The following is a 22,531-nucleotide window of genomic DNA, read 5'->3' on the forward strand; positions in this document are numbered from 1 at the left end:
TATTCGTGAAATTCCGTCTCTGTAAATTGATTGATATAAGTTAACGATCCGCGAAATATCGTTGTAACATAAACGATCAAACCGACACCGATTTTAAACTCGTATACAAGAACCAAAAACACTAAACTAGCAAGGAAATCTCCCAGGCAAGGCTTCACAACAAATCAGAATTTGACCAAAAAGGAAAAAAACCTATAAAATATCTTTCAAGTTAGCTAAGGTAAGAACATTATTTTTATTGAGGTCAGGAATTGAACATGTAAACTAGGTAACACTTGCTAAGCGATAATTTTAGCGTTAATTGTGTCGCATTCCAAGTCAAACCTTTAATGATTATCAACCTTGTTAGCAAGTTGTATAACCTCGTCCTCGATAACGCTTTAGAGGTGACTTTTCAAAAAAAAAAAATTGATAACTCCAATAGCTGGAAATACTTTGCATGCGGATATCTGAAGGATTACGCAAATCTATTTTTCATTATATCACTGACCCAGTTCACACGTGCTCAGTTGTGAAATTTTGCTGTCCCTCCGACGACGACGCTTTATTAAGTGACATCTTGATTCTAATCATCAATGAGATTACGGAATCAAGCGAGTTCATCAGATGCATGCATAAGTATATTATCGATGTCATGCAACAATTGACAAGATGATCGGAAGAGAATGACTACGCCAGTCTCATAAATCTAAAACCAGCCACGCAACGATTTTAAAACTGGCTTAGTCATTCTTGCGCGATCATAGATCAATACTAAGGCTAATAAAAAACTCAATAACTTTTGTACTTGAAGTTATGATGTACTTATGCTCTTGAAGATATGATATTGTGGTTGTATTTTTACTAGAAAACATCCGTAGTACTTTTGCATAATCGTTCTCATTTACGTCACTAACGTGACGTCTGTCGCAACAGGCACTGTTCGGTGGTTACTAATTAAAAACCCTTAAACCGCGAAATAAAATGACCCATTAAGGAATTTTCAGTCAAGTGAAATTATATGAGATACCATCCAGTAACTCAACAAGTTCAAATGCGATAAAACGGGCCTTCGCCTAAAATGATACAGATCTCGGTAGTGGTAATATTTCGAGATGCAACTGAAACAGAAGCAACCGGAAACGTGGAGGTAAAAAAGCACATAGCATGCTAACGGAAGATTGAATTCTAAGAACAAAGTGAACTACAGGAAGTCAAGTTCCCTCACGACTTAATCTTTATGTTGGAGCTTTTTTTACTTCGTTTATTCCCTAAAAGTGAAAAATTCTTTCCTGTGGCTTTCAGCTCTTACTTCTCAGTCAGGCTATTTCAGAGCTCTTACAAAATCAGCCTTCAAGCGCAACTCATTTTTTTTTTAACCCCGCGTGTTAGATTTTAGTGATATTTGCTAGGTGCATCATCGCGTAAGTCTTGCAGATGAAGGGTAGAGAATGCCACACGTCTTCGTTCAATTCTGCTTGGTAAACATGGAAGTGATGACTTTGACAAAAAAGGCATTATTAGCTGGAGTAAATTAAAAGTCTCCCTACGATAACAGATATTTCTTTACACCCGGGGTTCTTAAGGTATGTGTTTAAATCGGAAAAGGTAAACAGGAAGATGAAAGGAATCTGGGTTGGGTTTTTCACGTACATTAACATATTGTTTAGATGGCATTAGCGCAGAAAGGTCACAGATGGATTTCTGAGAAGCAAGTTATTGAATCTGTGGAGGAACGTGGGAAACCTGAATATTTACAACCTCTTTTCAACGAAAATTTGGCGAAAAATGACCACTGAATTTCTCTAGTTATGAAATGAGTGTAACAGTCAACCTGGTGAAAATGAAATTGCCAGCCGTATTTCAGCTGGTCAGCATGAGATGTTATCTTCATTTTCGGTGTACTTCATTTCCGGTTTACTTCATTTCCGGTGTACTTCATGACGAGTCCACTGATTGGTCCTCGGCGACAGAGTAGGTTGGGCATTCAGTCAAGATATTAGTTCCTGTGTTACAAATTGATTTCATTCATAGCTTACCTTCTTCAGCGATTGCTGTACCAAAGCATTTATTAACATCATTTGTTTATTACACAGAGGCAAGAAAACATAATTGATTCATCCATGTGCAATAATTGCCTAACGTTGTCCCAAAAATCTTGGTTGTATGTCTTCGTAGGAGCCACGCTAACCTTAGTATCAGGTGAGTAAACACGTTTAAAAATTTACTACGGGAATTACTACAACTTCCACGTGTAGCGACGAACTGTTCTCGGTGAAGTAACGATTTCTTCAAATTTCTTATAGAAATCTAACAAAACTTTCAACAAAATATATCGGTTTTGAAACATCTGTTAAGTTGATACTTCTTTGACAACAAGAGCTGTTGCAATTTTCTCGAGTTTGGTTGCTATTCATTCAAGCCTGTTTCCGTCCGATAAATTGTATCGTGAAATTTACAAGGGTTTCTCTTAGTGAAAGTGCAATTGAAAGCTATTCCACTCAAGAATTTTTGTTTCTCGATCGTACGATTCTCTCAGGAGGAAACCTTTCGTGTTTTAAGAAGCTTGTAACATCGGCTTTACGCTTGAAAGTGTTTGAGATTGATTAATTGAAATCAATAGCATTTCTGAAGAACTTTTAGTTGTATTATTTTGTAGATAGATCTTTCACAGGGAATAATGATTTGTCTCTTCCTTGCGCCTCTGAGTAGAGCAAGCCAAGTTTCCTGCGGCCGGCCTCGGTCATTTTTGAAAGACGCTGGAGTGTAGGAAATACCGCGAAAATGTGCGATGTAAACGCGATCACTGAGATTTATTACAATGTTTCGTGATCTTAAATGTGGCAACGAAATTGTAGCGATAACGTGGGCCGACTCGCACTAATTTTCACAAACTGAGAGATTGTGCTTACGAAATCACTTTTGATTTACACTAACAATGCAAGTCGCAAAATGCGCGGAATTTGCCACCTTTAATTGAAATTTATTTATGTACAAAACAGTTGCTCTGGCGTTTGTTTTGTGGTTCTTAAAACACCTTCATTAAAAGATATCCCAGCCGTTTCAAACAAATGCTTTGGGCATTGCATCCTCCTTACATATCAAGACCAAAAGGTATCAAATTTTCTACTCTCGAAAGATCTAAGAGTACTTTTTAAATCAGATCGGCTTCACTATGTAAACAATCATGTTGGCCACCGCTTCGAAATTAATTTTTGTAGCAAGTGATATTTGTTCCTCCCTTGCAATCTCCAAAGTTAATTTACATACCGCTGGCTTTCCCTCTTCCGTTCAGTAGTAACTTTTTATATGTTAAAATTTCACCAAAGTCCTCGACTCCTCAAGACACAGTTACTCCCAAATATGGTTAAATTGCAGAATACCCTGCCACTCATTTACATGTCATTGAATGAGAATAGCGTCTATTGTGTTAGCCTCACGACACATGTAAATGAGGTGTTACTCCCAAAATATTTTCTTTCTTTGCTTTTTATGTACTTGTTAAATATTGTGGTGATTTCCTTCTCTAATTCCCATCATGCTGCTGTCGTAGAGCATACTAACCTGAGTGTGCTTGCCCAACCTAAGTTAGGTTACCAAAATTCTTTGTGATATTAATTTTAAAGGGCACCAAAATTCGAAAAATATCACCAGTCATGACAAACAAACAAACAACTCTAGATAGTAGCTTTGTGATAATTAATTTTATGATGCCAGGACTCTATCGCAATTTTTGAATTGACCATCCTGTACTATTGTTTGAATTAAAATATTCTTATTACTAGCAACCTTTATTTATGTTATTCTCTTGTTTACATTTGTTCATACACTCTTCTTTCCTTGAGTATCATTCTCAAATATATATATTGGCCATGTTTAAGAGTTAATATACTAGTTGTTAATTATAATATTTTAATTCAATCACTTTAGTTCAGGCCTTTGCAATACAACTCCAAGAGCAATCATGTGAACCAAGACCAGTAGTGGTGGGTGACCAGACTGAAGGTTTCAAACCATACCACGTGTTACTGCACCGCTGCTCAGGAACTTGTGATGACATCAACCCAGAACGCAAACCCTGCATACCATCAACCACAGAATTAATTGACGTTAAAGTACATGATCCCTTAAATGGAAATGATAAGATCATCAAGGTTCTAAATCACACAAGTTGTGATTGTGAATGCAACCTTGACTGTGATTTGGATAATGGCCAGGTTCCAGATGGAGATCAATGTATCTGTAAACCTGTATCACAGTCATCTGGGAGGAAACCTGATATAGGTAGGTAATGACTGTACAAGATAATGAAATTAGGAATGAATGAAGTTTTTCCCTCAATAAAAATTATAACAAAATTCTTGAACATGGCTAACACCAGCCTGATTTGAGCACTTACAGGCAGTGTACATATCATGCTTGTTATTGGGCAGTGTAATGGGACAGTTAAAGGACAGTTAATACGTCATGCCTGTGTAAGTGGACAGAATGCATCATGTGTGTGCGCTGTTGACTCACATTTTGCCGAGTTAACTGTTGTTTGTTTGTTTATGAAAACGTATAACTGATGTCTAGTTTCTTTCTCAAAATTTGTCATAGTTTTGATTCATTGGTAACAGACTTTGTGTCATCCAGTTCTGTCTGTAATCATACTTGTGATTAACAAATTGGACTCCCGCTTTGCAGTTGTCCAATTTTGTTAATAACTTGTATGATTAGCAATTGAATTGGAACACACAAAGTCCTATGACCATTATTAACTTGCAAACCTCTGCTGACAAAAACCCAGGTACAGCTTGTTTAATAATTATTTTAACCTTGTTTTCAATAGAGGATATTCTGCCATACAAGATTGGATTGTGTGTGACGAGTGCTGTGGCATTTTGTGCTTTGGTTTTTGGAATGATTATGTATGCTAGGAGAAAAAATATCCTGAAGAAGGTTAAGCAACCTTGCTGCAAGGGGAAGGGACAGGAAGGTTCGTAGTCTATTCAACAAATATTAAACAACATGTATTTAGGTCACAAAATATACACAATAGAAACACAATTTTCTATCATAGTTATGAAGAATATCAATGGGTGTCTCAATCAGTGTCAAACATTTGTAGCTCTAGTACTGCTTTATGAATAGTATTTAGGTTCATGAGCAGTTTCATCATTTGTTTCAAGTTTTTTCAAGTTTTTGAACAAAACATGTATATCAAGTGCAAAATTATTAGTAAGGGAGGAAATTAAGATAAATCTCTGTTGTTGAATATTCCCTTAGACAGTCACATGAATTTGGTTCTTTCCATTTGACTTTCCAGTAACAACTCTGTAATGATTTGTGTTAATTTTTTTTTACACAGACAATACTGTATGAAGAAAGATTTGGATAAAATATAATGCATGGTGTACAGCATTAGAAGGCTTATCCTATGATTACTGGCGATGGTCATGGCAAACAGTTTTAGGGATATTTAGGTATCTGTAAAGGTTAAACACCCATGATCACGAGTAGACATAATTGTTTAGTTTAATGTACATACTAGGTTTACATATGATTTTGTTTACAGCCTAAGGCTGAATAGGTCAATGAATAAGGAGAGTCATGTTTTTACACTTTGTAAATAGTTAACTCAACATAGACTTGAGAATGAATATTTCTAGAACTCTTTGAGGTACACCTAATTGATTGAAACTAGCAAGTCTGACACCATACCACAAATTTGAGGTATGAAAAATGAAAACTTTGATTTCCTCCAACAACCAGTTTTTTGTGTCTAGCAGTAAATAAGAGTTCTAACTGCTTCAATTGAGACATTTGAGAGAAGTGTTTTCTTGAAGTTGCACAATATAATACAGAAAAAGAGGATCCCTATACTTTTTAAGCAAAGTGTGATTGGCAATTTCTTTTCTTGTGAAACATGATTTCAATTTTTTTGGGGGTAATTGTGATTAAAGATGATACGATCTTTTCATGTCCTCATGGGTAATTTTTTTTTAAGAGTCCTGTAAATGAAGGGCTGAAATAAATTTATTTCGCAAACATTGTTTTTAGAAAACATAGAAAATTGTTTTTTAGAAAACATAGCTCTGGTTATGTAAGTAATGACAAAACGTGGACTTCATACAGATCAAGAAAGTCATAACGCAGACCAATAATGGGTCTTGTGTAAATAGAATAAGTTATCATCATAAACTGGGTTTAAAATGAGAAAATTTTAAGTTGTAAGTTTTGTGTTTTATTTTATGTGAAACCTGATTGTTTCAAATTTTGCGTCCATGTGAAAAAATTTTGGATGTTGTGCACAATGCTTGAAAAGGCCAAATATTTCCCTGGACTAAGTTTAACAAAGGGGTATAGGGAACCCTTAAGAGAAGTCCATATCTCCGGGAACCCTCAAGAAAAGTCCATATCTCCAGGTGCAGTGTCTGTAGTACTTAAATACATGTTAAACAATATTTGTTTTTCTTGCTGTAGAGATGTCTCCTCCAACAGAGGAACATCAAAGGGCCTATGGTTCACTGTACCAAACATCGATGATGCAAAGTCAATCAATATTTAAAATATCCTTACTGGATTTAAGGTTGTTCAAAAGAACATTTTAAAATTGAGAAATAGTTTGTTACATCAAGTAGCATTTAGTTATTGCATAGTGATATTTGTAGGCATTAATTAAGAATTAGAACACTTGCCAGGGAAAGGAAAAAAGTTAGCTGTAAGGTCAGGAAATAACACAATTTGCACAACTGTGAAAGTACTGTAAGTGTTCACAGTTGTATATCATGTTCATTTGAGATTAATTGAAGAAGTCTAGAAATGTTAGAATATACAAATTTGCAATTTGTTGATTTCTAAATATGGATTTTTTTTCCTTTCGGGTTCTCTGCTGTGCTTGATAACGGATTTCAATTCCTTAATTATATTAATATTACATTGTACTTAACTTGTAAAATAAAGTGTGAGTTAATCACATATTTGACATATTCATTTCTTAACAACTATCCCAGCACTTCAAATAACAAGCAACAATTTTAAGGTGGTCACTTAACTGGAAGATTGCATGGAAGATTCTTGAGACAAATGTGCCACAACTTTTCAACATGGCAACTTGAGGTGTTAACATGGAATACATTAGTCATTATCTACTGACTCTTCAAAGTAGAGGAATGAAATTGAAAAAAGGAACTGAAACAAAAGAAAGTCAACAACACAGGATATTATGTGCAGTCACTCATCCAGGTAGCAACCCCACCAAACAGAGCTTAAGCTCATTGAGAAGCACAAGTACGTGGCTAATATATCTGACAACAATGTCACTCAAGTGAGTTTTCAACATGATCCGCCAGAGGCATCCCAGGAAATAAAATGTTAATGACTTGATGTGTTTAACATGTTTTCAGATGAAAAAGGCTCCACAGGATGTCACCTCATTCAATTCTCACCTCATTTAAACACACAAATGTGTATCTTCAAATCATGAAATATAGTACACAAATGCAGTTTACAGTCATAAGTAGAGACAATTTAACAAGGTTCATTGGAATATAACTATTTTCATAAAGTTAAAGTTGAAGGAAATACATCCCTTTTTGTATCCAATCTTAAAAACTAATATTTCATGTGTTTGCACTTTAACTTAGCAATTTTTTGAAAAAGGTCCTGTCATCAATCATAGTTATGACAAAAGAAACAACTTGTTCATGGGTTAAGAATGTTATTTATTTAGCACCAGACCACCTAATAAAACTTTCCATTTACTTTCATGGTTAAAAAATGAATTATTGCACAATTGACTGGTAACAAAAAGTGGAATTATCCAACCATCCAATGTGACATTGAAACAACAAACCTAAAAACAGTCCTACATAAAAGGACAACATGACGAGAAACATGACTGCACCCATCTCTTTGGTGACTTTTGAAGCACAGACACAATAATAAAACAAAAATGTTAATATCTTCTGGTCTGATAAATAAAATGTTATTGATATTGATATAAATGTTTCCTCTTGTTTCACTCTAAATTTGTACAGTCTCCAAGAGAACTAAACTAAATACAATTAATAGTTAGGGGGAATAATTTACGTAGAGAATACTAGGTATAAGTAACTATGAATTCAATCCAAAAAAGGAAATGTTCTCCAACTTATGTTGACTTTGAAAATTTGAAAAAAAATGAAAATTTGAAAAGTTCTTTTTAATGATGTTCTTCTTATAGGAATCCCTTTTGAGTAATATTACTGCAGACACCAAACAGTGTTTGACCCTTAAGGTGACACTAGCACTTGTCAATACAACTTAAGTTAGTCTCTAACTCTAAAAGCATACAGACAGTGTGGATTTTAACAGAATAAGAAGTGTCATTTGACACAAAGTAATTAGTTATTTCACGTAAAATGAATGCAGCAGATTGAAAATAATACCATTTTTCATACATGAAGTCACTGTTCACAAGACTGTTAAGTCACACGTGGCACGATCTTGCTATCAAAAAAAAAATGTAAAGTGCCAAGAGAACTACCTAATGATACTCATAATTTTTGTAGTTTCCTAATTTTATAACTCATTTTCAATGCCTTCTTTCTTTTTTGCTGTTGTAATCCATTTCAAAAATAAACAATAAATAGTCAATAACTTCCCAAAAAATCTCAGAGCTTCAACTTCACTTTAAGAAGTTACTAAATATACCGACTACTTCACTTTAGTTTGAAGAATTAAACGCAAATACAGTTTTACAGTTTTTATAGCCTGATCTGAAAGCTATTACAAGTTAATTTTCTGCAAGAGATAGCTGAATGACTTGAGCCAGCTCTTCTTCTTCCTGTTTTCGAAGTCGTTCATCTTCCTCCAGCTGCTGTTCAGAAAGTGCCATAGCCAGCTGCAAGTCTTCATCATAGGCAATGACTCCATCTCCTTCTTGTCTTTGAACAGGAAGAACTTGTGGGGTTTCTCCCTCTTCAACACCACTTTCTCTCATACTTTCTCTTATTGCACTGTTTGAAAAATATTGCTTAATATCCAAATTATAAATCACACTATGCATTCACAAGCTTAGGAGGAAAATTAACTGAGGGTTCTAAGGTGTTACTAATACCTGCATCAGGAAGACTTAGTATCTGAGTATTAATACCATCATTCTCAAGGATAGAACAAAACAGTCCACACCTGCATCAGGAAGACTTAGTATCTGAGTATTAATACCATCATTCTCAAGGATAGAACAAAAAAATCCTCACAATAATTGCTAATGTTTAAATTATCATTCTAGTTAAGTAAATTACTGTATCTTCCAGGCACCTCAAGAATATAAATGTACTCAATACAACAGAACCCAGAGGAAGACGAGAGGCTTTACTAATAGGTTTTGCGGAATAGTGAACAAGAATTTTTTTAGACAGTGTAAGATGCATTTAATACCGTTGCAAGTCATCATCTTCTTGTTGCTGGCTGCCTTGTAAAGTCTGAAGAGACACAATCTGTGCAGGATCTTGTTGATATTCAAGTAAGCTCTGTTGTATTACTAGTTGTAGCATCTCGTCTTCTTCATCTCTAAGAGGAGCTAATAGACCATAGAGAGAGAAACAGTTTTGTCAGTTTTTGAGTCATTACAATGATAAAACAATACATGCTCAAGCTTCCAGTGTTCTTAAACATTTTATTTTCAATTCCCATTTTGAGGAAGATTAGATTTTAACTTTATTATGGAAGATGACTCTTTCATCAGGCCCTTTTAAACACTTTATTCTAAATTTCATTATGTCATGACAATTGTTGCTGGAAGGTTAGCCAGGGACTTGTGATCCTTCCTTCTTTTCTCCAGTATTCATAATTTGTGGATTTAAGCTGTCTGCATGGGTAAAATGAAGTTGAAAAACTAATTTCTAGAGCTACATTGTTTTTGGCATTATGGTTGCCAATCTGATGTGAAGAAAAAAGGGTGCGAGTTTCTAAAGAATAACAGTGGTGCTGCATCAGTGAGAGAGTATACCTAGGTAATTTAGTATTATCAACTAAGTTGATAACATAAATTAGCCACTGTAGAGTTTTAAAGCTGACATTTTGAGTGTTAGCCCTTTGTCATTCACTCTGATGAATGCCTAACACTTGAAATGTTAGCTTTGAGACTCTTTACAGTGGCCAATTTACATTATCAACTCAGTTGATGTGAAGAACACATGGTTTTGACCAGATACCAATGGAATAGATCCTTGATGTTTGCAAAAAGAAATGTAGCTCTTGGTTGATGTGTTTGTGAAAGCTTAAGAGTAAATGGGCCAAAGCAATGTATAAATAGCTACATGATTACACAAAAGAGAAAAAAGGAAGCTATGGAATAAACTGAATGTTAGTGGTCACGTTTAAATGGCCAAACAAAATTTTTAGTGGATTAGGTCTTCTGAAAAGTCAAAGTTAAGATATATTCCATTAATGGCTAGAGGCCAGCTAATGGTTCCTAGCCATGGACCTTGAAGAAGTTTAAGTAAGAAGTGCAATCAGTTGTTGGCTTGTTTGCTCAGTTGGTAAAGCACTGCACAGGTATCACAAAGTTCATGGGTTCAAATCCCGTACAGGCCTGAATTTTTTTTTTCCCAGGCCTTCTTTTCACTAATGCTTAAGTAGTGTTCATATTATTGTGAAGATCACTTTCATACTTCTTTATCTGCAATTCAAACATATGACTTTCATGCATTCACAGCTGTAGAAATATTACGACAGTTAATTTGGTTCCTCCTCTGTTCAGATGTATGAAAGCATGCACATCAACTGAATTTTTTCCCTGACATTATCCATTGACCAGCATTCAGTTTTAAGACCTGCAAAATGCATGTTTTGCATTCTTCCAGCAAAAAGGTTACTCACCAACTGGTTGATCCAGATTAACCTCTCGGTAGTCTGCTGGAGCATCAAAACAAGTTGATTCTATGACACACCTTGCAGCCAGCCCATCTACAAGGGGCTGTTCCTCCCCCTCAGTAGAGGTGTGACTATCCTCTCCAGTTTCCTGTATATCAGCTCTGATTGCATGCACTCCTTCCACTAAACATTCTCCTCCCCCAATATTACCAAACGTTATTTTGGCATTTAGGACATGGAACAAAGGAATTTCTGAAAGAACCAAAACTTTACTGTCTCTGTCAGTAACATCAATTGATCGACTCCCAACTCTTGGTGGTTGACAATTACTGATTGTTAAAAAAGGAAAATTAAAAACCAGCACCATCTCAAAGTCTTACCACATGGAGGCTTTCATTTACCAGGAGTAAAATTCCAGCTACTCATAAGTTAAAAATGTATGTAGCAAAGCACACATTACCTATTTTGACCGGGAATCCTGCTGGTAGATGAAGTGCAATGAAGTCCCTAAGCTTAGCAAAATGAGTGTTGCTGATAGCCTGCATCAAGATGTATTAGTCCACAGTAATCATAGTAAGCAATAAATTTACCTCATCGACCAAGCATAAGGATCGTACGGGGAAAGTATTGGCTACAGGTTTTACAGTAATAACCATTTATCAAATGGTTTAATTCCCCAAATTTCCTTCCCATATAATTTGTTCACTTGTCAGACTCCTACGTGTATAACTTTAATGAGTTTCATTAAGCACATTTTGTACCTTGCACATCTAACCAGTTAATTTATTAATTTCAAGTACAAGTTCAAGCCATATCATTTCCTCACTTTTTTACACCACAAAATGTCACCAATAAGGTTTGTAGATGTACGTTAGGGTCTAAATTTCTGTTTTCATAATATTGTATCTCCATTATTTGTTTCTTTTACTATTCAAACCTACTCTTAGGGAGAGGGATGTTGTACACCAAACTAAGTTTGCAAAACATTGCATGTTGTAAAATTACAGTAATATAAAACTTTAAGTTAATAAAGAGATTTCAGGACTGGGCAGCTTTAAAGTTTAGAGGTCACTCTTTTTTTATATATACTGATACATCAAGGAGGGGGTCCATGTACTCACCAGTAATTTGACAATTGGAAGCACTTGTTCACGAAGAGACAACGGATGCTTGTCACACATTGAAATTGTAGCTTTAAATTTCTGCTTCTTCACTGTCATTTCTTTCAATTTTCCAATATCTGGTGATGTAAAAAGATACATATTAAGTCTACACAAAGAAATGCAGACTTTTTGCACCTCATTTGGTAGAAGAAATTTGTTGGAATTTAGTGAGGTTCCAGATACTAATAATGAAATAGGCCATTTTAAAGTGGTGTACTTAGCTGCCAAGCCTTTAATTTAGATTGAGTTTAAAGGTGACCTTGTTGTGACAGAGACCAGTATCTAGTTAGCACAATAACAGAGAAATTTACATTGGAAAACCAGCAATGTATATATCATAACAAGGTCACCCTTAGTGTCACTTCTGTTCCAAGGCTTGGCAACCAAGCACACTAAATGGACTATTGCAGTGAAGACTGGAGAACAGCAACCAATTTTGGTTAAACTTAGCAAGCATTTGAAGGTACATTCAAAAGGGTTGGTGCCCCCAGGTAACAAATTGAATCATGAACCATATAATTGAAATGTTGGCTAGGAAGAAAAAAGCTATTTGTGGGTAAAGGTAAAGAATCCAATCCCATCAATGTGTCAGCCAACACATCAGCCAACACACTACCGACAAATCACCAACAGACTACCAACACATTGGCCGACACACCACCAATGTTGATTGATGCATTGGTAGGATCGGATTCCTTACCTTCTCCTATTTGTGTATGGTTGCAGTTAGTAATCTAGAAGGCAATTACAGTTGACACAGGGCTAGGTTAAATGGTGGTGTAACAGTTAAACCTAAGGGTTAAGAATGTTACAACTATCCAGAGAAGTTTACTCTAACAACACTGCTCAACAGATGACTCCCAAAAGAAAACTAAATGGTAATAATTCCAATTTTTGGTTGACCTTTTTTATCAGAACTTCAAGGTAGCTTGTTCCATAAGAGTTTCTGAGATGGGGGGCAATTGGCCTCCAAAACATAGAGGCAAAAAATTCATTATCTTTTTCTGTCGATAAATTAAATCAATGTGGCAGAAAAAAATTCTAGGAGGTCCTGAGAAAGTCTGCCTGCACTAAAGCAATATCATCATATTCTGATCTAGGGTCGTGATGATTGATCTGCTCACAAACACTGATCAGTACACATGTTTTAAAATTATTTAAAGTCTTACCCCTTGTATTTGATTCTGGATTAGGATTAAAGTACTCCTCTAACCTCATTTTGTAAGGGTTAGAAGAAGTACGATCTAAGTCTGAACCAACTTGGTCATCCTGTTGGGAAATAAACAAGTATGCAGCAGAATGAAATATGTCAAAATGCAACTTTCCCATAATCAAGCTTGGACAATACTGGCTGGAGGAGTCTAGTTTTGGAGGAATCATAATATCTAAGAGGGATTTAGGGGAATTTACACATACAAGTCCTTGTCAAGTGTGATCCTAACACCTGGTAAACTTGTGTATAATAGTGTTCCTACTCAATAATATTGGCTTGGCAGTGGCCTTACCATTCTATCTCCCAGATTCCAGAAACATTCTGTGACATAGTTGGTAATCATTTGTCATTGAAACATGTTCTCTCTTGAACTTTAGAAAGTGTGTAAAGGGATACAAGTTAGATGGGTCTAATTTGCAGAATACAACAGTCTTAATTATTTTTCTGACCCACACAGGCCAAATTTGTATTTAAATTAGTATAAAAGTGTACTCAAGAAATCTTTTACCTCCACATTATTTGATACATTCTCTTCTTCAATACCAAGGAGAGTTTGTAGACCATTTGCAGCAAATGTATCATTTGTATCTGTTAAAAAGACAAAAAAAGGGATAGTATGATTCAAATTTGTGTCTTTTCAAAAAAGCAATACTTAGGTCTTAAGTAGCCTATTTCCATAAGAAAATGCTTTCACTTAGCAAATTCAGAGATGTAGATGTCATATGAAATGATTTGGACTAAAAGAGTTATTATAAGTATTGATTTGAATTTAAATCAAGTTTGCCTGCAATTTATCTTCCTCTTGTATAATAAATATTTAAGGAGACTCAAGCAATTGCCTCTTTTAAGAATATGCTGTTTGATCTGTTTGTACAACCACATTTGATATCTTCATTGCTTCAATCAATGGTTCCATATAATCTAACCATTGGTCTCTTTCCTGAATCAAAAAGTTTTGATTGCTAAGCTACATCTTCTTGAAACATTCTTGATCACAGCTTTATGTGCCCCTGAATCAAAACTAATTCAGTGACCCCCACTTTCATTTGTTGAAATGCAAACTATAAATTAATCTATTTTTCATCTTTCTGAAAGTTACACAATCTACAAAGTAGGTTCAGAGCCACCTTAATTGATATCCACATTTACTATAGGTTGCCTTGAACCCACATCACATATATTTTTGAAATTTAATGCAAAGATGAAACTACATTAGCTGATTGTAAATGACTGTGAAATTTGGGGTTCAAATTCACATTTGAGCCAAGGGTATATTATGCTAAAATTAAGGCAGCTTTTTGAAGTTATCTTTAAAGACACGAATGAAAAGTTGCAGTTATAATTATAGCCATCTTTCAAAGAATTTGTAGCTTAAAAATGGCTGAACCAATTTGAGCCATCTGAATTAGAACATCAAGTGTTAAAAATAGGTCAATCTTAGAATATTGATAGGCCAAATGTATTGGAAAATAGTGTAACAAATGAATATGATTAAGGATCACCCATTGAAATTAAATTTATTTAAACTAAAAGAACTCAAAGATGAACTCACTTTGAGCCATCTGTTTATCCTCGGCATTCAAGTGCTCCACTCGTGTTTTAGTGAGAACCTCCACCCCACTTGCTGTATACACTTTGCACTCATATCCATTCACTACCTCTGTCTTGTCTCCACCCCACCCCCACATGGTCTTGTGCCTTGTGAATTTTAAAGAGAAGTTAATTTTATATGAACAAAGATTATGATTTTCTTTTAATCACTATGAAAGAGTGATTTTTCATAGGTGACAATATTTACAGTCCGAAGTTATTTGAAGTGTGATAAACATTTGTAAAAAACAATTAACTACTTTCTTTTCCACTTTTACTAACATAGTTATTAAATTCTGTTTCTGGCAACCATCTTAAGGTTATGATTTAAGGTAACTCATTGGCAACTTTGAAAGGTCAGAGGTTCAAACCCAACGCAATCATTGTCAATGAAATGATATTCTGCAATTCAGTACGATTGTGTTGTGGGTGACTTATTCGGCATCAAATGGCAACTTTGAAAGGTCAGAGGTTGGGGCCCTAAGCAGTCACTATCAATGTAATGATATTGTGGGTGACTTATTCTGACACCAAATCTGCATCACAAGAAAAAAAGGAAGAGAGAAAACACATGAAATATCACATTTATTACGACTCTTTTATCAAACTGTCGATTCAGCTAATTCCTTCTAGTTAACTTATTAAAAGTAATTAACTTTGAAGTGAACTAAATCCTGCAGAAATGTAAAAGTTACTTGTTAAAAATGGGTCACAGATGACCCTAAAACCAAATACTACCAGTTAATTGGTTAAGGGGGAGTTTAATACAGGCTGTCTCATGCAAGAACACTTTTGCAAACAAATGGCAACTGTGATTTTTCCTGGTGGAACGAGTACAGCAGGGGTTCTATGCAAAAATTTTGTGGTGTTAACACAGTCTTAAAGGAGTCGTGGGAGAGCATGAGAGCAGACAGATTCCTCAATAGGGCAGATCAATTAGGGAGGATCTTTGTGAGGATAATTTTGCATGGGATATGCACTGTGGAATATACCATTAATCAGAATTTAAGCGGCCAACAATTCTGTCTCGAGAACTTATTCCTTTTATTGGGAGGGTAGGGTTTAATAACTGTCAAGTTTACTTTGCAACCTTAGACTTGACCAACAGAATACAAAGTTATATTCTGCCCAGTATATTCACAAAGTCATCATAGTGTCACTTTAATTTTTCTTTAATTTATAAGCATGGAAAGAAGCTTTCTCCCTTCAGCTTTTAAGAGAAAATTCCACAACTTGTCTTGTATTCAAACTTCAGGGCTAAGAAAACTAATATTTAAATGTATAACTGATAAAGGAATAACCAATAATTGCATCATAGCTCACCATCAAGAAAGTGTTCTAATTTAACATTACCTTGTAAATGCAATATTATCTGTGTTAAGCATGGTAGCAACAGCTGGTGTTGTTAATCTCGCGTTGATAACATCTTCTGAAGGTTTAAGCCCCTCCAGGTCACGAAAATCTTCCCTACAAAAAGAAAGAAAGACAATGACGACCATAGTTTTCAAAATAATCCTGACTATAGATGCATGTACAGTTGATGTATAATTTTCTTTTAATTGAACATGACTGGCCTGCTCAGACTAGCAATAGCTTTCCATGGGCAAAACAAACTATGGTACTCTAAATTTAACAAAATAATATAAAGAATACACAGTGTAGTTGAGACGTATTGGACTAATTAGTCTCAAAAAGTGAGTCATCAATTTTAAGCTTCACTGGCAGTTACAGTGTGTAGAATATTAGCTTGCAGTAAATGAATCTGGCTTGTAATTGGAGACTATTAGTCCAAGATTCTTAGAAGAATGATTGCAAGATATAAAATGCTACCGCATTAGAAGACTTCACTTATAAACTTCAATACTATCATGAGTTATGTTTAGATGACCCAACATACCTAATATGCAAAGTTTCTTTGAAGTATCTCTTTTTTTCATGATCAATCTCTAAAAATTCTCCTCCTTCTGCTAAAAATGTATTAATGAATCACAATATCATCAGTTGCCCCACATGACATGAAATGTGTATATCACATGTAAAAAATTAAGTTTAATTAGTGAATAATATAAGATCTAGTCTAACCAGTCAAAATCTACCAGGATATCCAGTCATCACAAATCAGTTTTGCCTAATGATACTTCCAAAATATACAGACTTTTTTTCACTGATTAGAATGACTCCCTTTTAAATTAAAATATTTGCAAAATGTATCCACACTACCCTTTAAGACCTTGTTAATAGATTTATTTGTAGTAAGTGTATGTGAGCCTTTGTATCCAAGGGCATGAGGAAGAGTGACTGACATCCACAGGACAACACATATTAACTAATGAAAAACTGCATCTTATACGTCAAAGACAATGCCCAAAGAGAAATTTTCTATCTAATAACCAACATGTTGAGACAGACTTATAAAAAAACAGTGGTTTCTAAACTCACTTACTGACCCAATATACATTCATAAAGCATTCCATAAATCAGTTATCATAAATGATCACATCATTTACCTCCACCCTTAAAAACATAACTCCTATTACCCCTCTGCCAGTCATTCTGGTCAAAGCCAATTAACGTGGTGTCAGCTCGAACATTTGCTCCTACAACCACAATCAAACAAAAAATTGACCACGCTGATAGGTAAATGTGTATTGCGTTATTAGGTGTGTCCACGACCCAAAACAATGCAGGTCATATAAATGTATGAACCAAGTAGTTAATCTAGCTCCCCACCAAGTTGTGTGTCGGTCAACAGTGGAGCATTAGACAAGGTTGGAGGTTTGATTTCTTGTAGGGACTCAAATTGTTTCTTAGTCCAATGTGAAGGAAAAAAACAAATTAAAACAACTTTCTATAGTTGGTAGCCAAGTTCAAATTCACCACCTTTCTTTTTATGTTTGGTCAACTGGTTTTCTAGACAGCCCCTGTCTCTATGTTTTTAAGGTTTTCTTAAAATATCAATAAAGCCAACAGCTAAAGAAAGAGAGTATCATCTGAGACAAGAGGTGATTCTTGACATAAATGTACTGTAACTGCAAATTCTCCCAACTAGTTAACAAGAAAGGAAATTGCAAAAAAGATAGGGGAATAACAAATCAGATATTGAATGTTACTGACTGAGGTAAAAAAATAAAAAACAAATAATCAAAAACTGTTCCCCAAAGTGGAGGCGGTTGGTAGTGGATATTTACTAAGTGTGAAACTGCAAGGTAAATATCCACTGCTAGCCACCAACACTCCAATGAATAGCTGTATAGGTACACATGTACAATAAAACAGTGAGATAATGAAGCACAAAAAGCTGATTTTAACTCATCTATTCCTGCTACAATTACCATATTTTTGGGTGAAAATCCCACATGAGTTGCTTGGGGTGAATAGAAAAGGATACAGAGACACTGAGTTGTCAATTCAAGTGCACCTTCAACACTATCCACTGAGATATGGTGCATAGTTGTACTAATTTACCCAACACACAGTAAATATGAAGTTTCACATTTGAATCAAAATGCTCAGTATCAACAGCACACTGCACATAGTTAAACCAAAAGCTTTACTCACCACATTTGTATATTTTATATGTATCACTGGGACACATTCTGGACATAAACGGTACTGTCAAAAACAGAATGTTCAAATTTAGTATACAAATTAAGTGAACAATTGTCATCATAATATACCACGTGAATGAGAAAGTTGATCTGTGAAACCCCCGATGGGTTGAAGTGGGCCTGTCCGGAAAATACTATCTGGCCCTACACTTACAGGGCAAAAACTTAAAGGAAAAAGAACATGAAAAAAAAAAAGAAAAACAAGATGCGTTTTTCAATGAATTGTGAGTCTCTTGTTCTGATATCCAAAAAAAAAAAACAAAGGAAAAGTGTTGATGTAAAAAAATCTTTTTCATTGAATTTTTGGAGTTTTCTTGTGTCTTCTTTTGGTTGAAATAAAATTTTGCTATTTTCAACACTTAGTGGTCATATAATAAAATGCTTATTGACTGCATTTGAGCAGGCTGGACAGAAAAATATCTGGCTCTCATTCAGGACACACAGGCCTTGCTGCACTTTGTGCATAGGTTATGTCCTCAAGCCAAATATCTTCCTGGAGCTTAGTATCTCAATCAAAGTACTGCTAGAATGAAGAAGGGTCACTTTCATCCCATCAACTAAAAATTTCTGCAAAACGGTTCCTTAAATGACAAGTAATATCAAGGTTGAAGTTATGGCATCTATTTCTTATCTTCTATCAACTAAATCATTGCTTGAGAAGCAACTTAGTTCTCTCAGAGCAACTCAACAGAATCTGTATCTCAGCCAGATAATTATTAAAAATCACACTGCATTTACATGTATTGGTATAGTGCAATTTTGCTGCAGAACACAGCTTTTTGACTGATAAGCATTCTAAATCAAAATAGCTTATTGTAACTGTGCATGAAAAAACAGCAATGAAGAAGTTTTTACCCCAGCTGGTGAACTCCCATTTCATTTCCACATAAAAATCTGGAGTCTGTAATGTCCAGGAGAGAAAAATAGATCCTAGTCAATACTGTGTACTACAAACCTCAATTCATAAGTCTACAATTAGACACTACTTGCATATTCTTCCTCTGTTATCAAGGTCTGTTTTCAAGTAATGTGGCCCATTCAGCAGGAGCCTATCCTGCAGCCTCTCCCCTCCCTCCCCCCCCCCCCCATCCATTTCATCACACTTCCCTGACAGTTCACTGGTACCCAAGTATATTCCTGTGTGGAGAGAGACACTGTGAAAGTTGAGTTAAACTTAGAGTTAAGTGTCTTGCCAAATAAGACAAAACAACAACCCTGTTAGCTCTTAAATCTAGACCTTTTGACCCCAACTGAAGCTGTGAGGGCTATGTAATTGACCCAAGAGGTGACATTTCTAGAAAATCTTTCATCCAAGGCATCTATCACTAATTTAATTGATATTCCTGAGAGCATAATCATGTATCACACAATGAACATGCATTGGCAAATACATTACATGTAAATACAACTAGATCAAAGACCTCTCCATGGAAAGGTCTGGGACTAACACAGCAATAGCATTTTTACCAAATTTATGATAAGGTTAAAATATTTGAAGAAAAGAACCTGACTTACAGAATTGAGTTCTTCCAATAGTTCAGGAATTCCAGCGAGCCTTTGACTTCCTCTTTGAAAATCTCGGTGTTGAAGTACAAGTGATAAAATTTCAGGGTTTCCAGTGCTAATCGCTTCATGTGACACTAAAAAATATCAAATCATGCCCAGTCAAATCCATTTAAAACAATACTTGTCTAATGGTTTAGAATGTTCAACCAAGTGTATATGACAGAGTTCATTGTTATTTGTTTTTCTTCGCGTTTTAGCTCCTGAAAAATGAGAAATTTCATTTTCATTGAGGTGTAAATGCAACTCCTTCAAACTAAGTAAGAAATAAGAAATTTCCACAGTACCAAAGATAAAGTTCTTGTTTTAACATGCTTGAAGTATAAGAAGAGGAAAAATTACACATTAAACAAAACTTTTTTCCCACAAAGGGTTGTCAAAATAAGCTGACAACCAGCATTTTTCACATTCTACTTATAAAAATGCACCTGCAATTCTGAACGTTTGTGGCTCAATTTTCAGCATGGAGGCATGACTGCATCCCCATATATCTACTTACTGTCTCAAATAAGTTCCTCAAAATATTTTTGACATTAGCAATCAGCTTGAGGATACTATGAAGACTTTGTAAAACAGACAAACAAGTGGCTATGCAAAATGATACATACTTTGCATTGTCATGAAAAACCTCCTTACAAAAATAGTTTTCCTCTTTTTTATTTCTATTTTATTGCTAAACCTAACCATTGCTTGCTAACCTACTGCTTCATAGCAGCCTTTTAACATGGTCTGTGTAGTGACAGATAGCCAGATAACATAGGAAGGGACATATACAATGTATTGTGGAAGGTGTAAACTGCAGATAACGGGTTAGGACAGGAGGAGATAAATATTTCAAATCACAGCCCATGCCAGAATTAATATTTACTGTACTTGCAATTCAGCATCAAATTTGCCACATACAATATTCACATTATCTTTTAGATCTCGCTTTACTTATCTAAGTGGATTAAATCTTTGAAGATGGGGAAAACACATCTCTTACATAAAAACTAGCAATATTTTTACTACATACCATTCCACCCATCCTGATTAATAGCGTTTGCATCGCAGCCTCCGCGAAGAAGACACTTTACACAATCCACATAACCCAGACTAACCGCAAGATGAAGTGGAGTCCGTCCTCGAGGGTCCAGTAACTCTTTATTGTGCTACATGAAAACCACAAATGGTTGGTAAATCCGCTGGTTTTGCCGTGCGAACAAATGTTCACTTGTCTCGTGGTTAAAACCCGTTCCATGTGAAGCACCTACCTTGTTCAAAGCAAGTTCTTCTTCGAGTGACGAGGCATCTTTATGCCAGACGTGCCAGTGCAATGGATAGACTGAGAGTATTGAATCACGTGAAATTTTGGGGGGATATGCGGTCAAAATGTCCTTCCCACTAGCCGCCATCTTATACCATTTTCAAGCTGTTGTCATTTGCGTGTGCAGCCGCTGATCAAAGATCTCGTGTACATCTGTTTCCAGCCCATGACCATCGAATGACACACCCCTCCCCAGCCTCTTTTCATCAAGCCTTAATACACATCGTGTACCTTTTGTTGTTGTTCCGCCAGTTCTTTAGTCTGGTTAGGATCCAATATTTCATACAACTTAGGGCTATGACCAAATAAATCATATAAGTTGCAGGTATCGACCATTTCAAACTCAAGTTTGGCGAGTTGAAATAAAGCGAAAAATTAATTCTCCCCCGCTTCCTGAATGGCGTTATCCGCCCTTTATACAGCTGGGCCTTGGAAGTTCAGGTTACATTGCCCTCAAACCTCCTTCCTGTACCTCTTACATTTTGCGAGATTAAACGGGGAAAACATCCACCTTTAGATAATAGCAAGATACCTTAATGATTCGATTTAGCACCCTCGTCTTAAAAAGCACCCCCTCTCGAGTTTGTTTTTGTCAATTAGCGCCCCTATTACCTAAGCACCCTCATTCTGGTAAACGCCCCTATTTTAGTTCAGTGATAGCACTGTTAGAGTACATTCCTACCAATATTACGCAAATATTCTTTCTATATTTGTTACTTCTACAGCTTCTGCTTTTGTTCCTTTTTAAATAAACATCAAAGATTTGTTTTGCACAGTCTGCTGTTTCGCAAAAAAGAAATGAGATACCAGTGAGACGTTTTAAAGTAGGGTTGGTTAGAGAACTGTTCACCATCTCATGTCATCGCTGATCGCAGCATTCTGTCAAGTACCGACAAAATACAGGCGCTCGTCCTCACCAAGCTTCTGGTCGAAACTTCACCAGATCCGCTTATCCAAAATTTAAATCTAACGTAATGCGTCGATCAATTTGAAGCTTCAACATCCCCCTCTTTACAGTTGAACACCTCCATATGAAGCACTTCTCTTCCACCGTAAAGACTCAGCACTTCCGCTTCAAATTCCCTACCTCAGCCAGTCAAGGTTCCAATTCCCCACTCCAGCCTCGTAAGGTTTAAATTCCTGACCCCCCAATCCTGGGCACGGACAACAGTTCAATGCCTATGGGAGGGGAGGAAGTTAACGCTTGAAATAAATCGGTGTATAAATGCTTCCTGTCAAGATTATGTCTGAAAAACTTCTAGATGGG

At 35.7% G+C, this 22,531-nt stretch overlaps 2 protein-coding genes across 4 annotated transcripts; one reads left to right on the forward strand and one right to left on the reverse strand.

Moving 5' to 3' along the window:
- The first annotated feature begins 28 nt into the window (after positions 1-28).
- On the forward strand, positions 29-6,939 carry LOC113685991 (uncharacterized). Of its 3 annotated transcripts, none has more exons than XM_027203585.2 (5): positions 29-220; positions 2,076-2,181; positions 3,910-4,263; positions 4,811-4,957; positions 5,330-6,939. In XM_027203585.2, the coding sequence occupies exons 2-5, from the start codon at positions 2,103-2,105 to the stop codon at positions 5,341-5,343; spliced, it is 594 nt and encodes a 197-aa protein (XP_027059386.2). In that variant the 5' UTR covers positions 29-220; positions 2,076-2,102; the 3' UTR covers positions 5,344-6,939. The 3 variants fall into 3 exon arrangements, with proteins under 3 accessions (XP_027059386.2, XP_027059385.2, XP_089045636.1); XM_027203584.2 differs by lacking the exon at positions 29-220 and adding an exon at positions 961-1,129; XM_089189510.1 differs by lacking the exon at positions 29-220 and adding an exon at positions 1,652-1,953.
- A 725-nt stretch (positions 6,940-7,664) lies between these two features.
- Positions 7,665-21,395, reverse strand: LOC113685988 (ankyrin repeat domain-containing protein 13D). Its single transcript, XM_027203580.2, has 16 exons — positions 21,212-21,395; positions 20,974-21,109; positions 19,911-20,035; positions 19,251-19,296; positions 18,346-18,399; positions 17,295-17,384; positions 16,685-16,754; positions 16,141-16,254; positions 14,750-14,895; positions 13,706-13,785; positions 13,154-13,253; positions 11,943-12,061; positions 11,282-11,360; positions 10,828-11,073; positions 9,385-9,526; positions 7,665-8,960 (listed from the first exon to the last, which is right to left on the reverse strand). The coding sequence occupies exons 1-16, from the start codon at positions 21,350-21,352 to the stop codon at positions 8,738-8,740; spliced, it is 1,911 nt and encodes a 636-aa protein (XP_027059381.2). The 5' UTR covers positions 21,353-21,395; the 3' UTR covers positions 7,665-8,737.
- Between the last annotated feature and the right edge of the window lie 1,136 nt (positions 21,396-22,531).

This window comes from Pocillopora damicornis, chromosome 12, assembly GCF_964200805.1.
Source record: "Pocillopora damicornis chromosome 12, jaPocDami1.2, whole genome shotgun sequence".
Lineage (NCBI taxonomy): Eukaryota > Metazoa > Cnidaria > Anthozoa > Scleractinia > Pocilloporidae > Pocillopora > Pocillopora damicornis.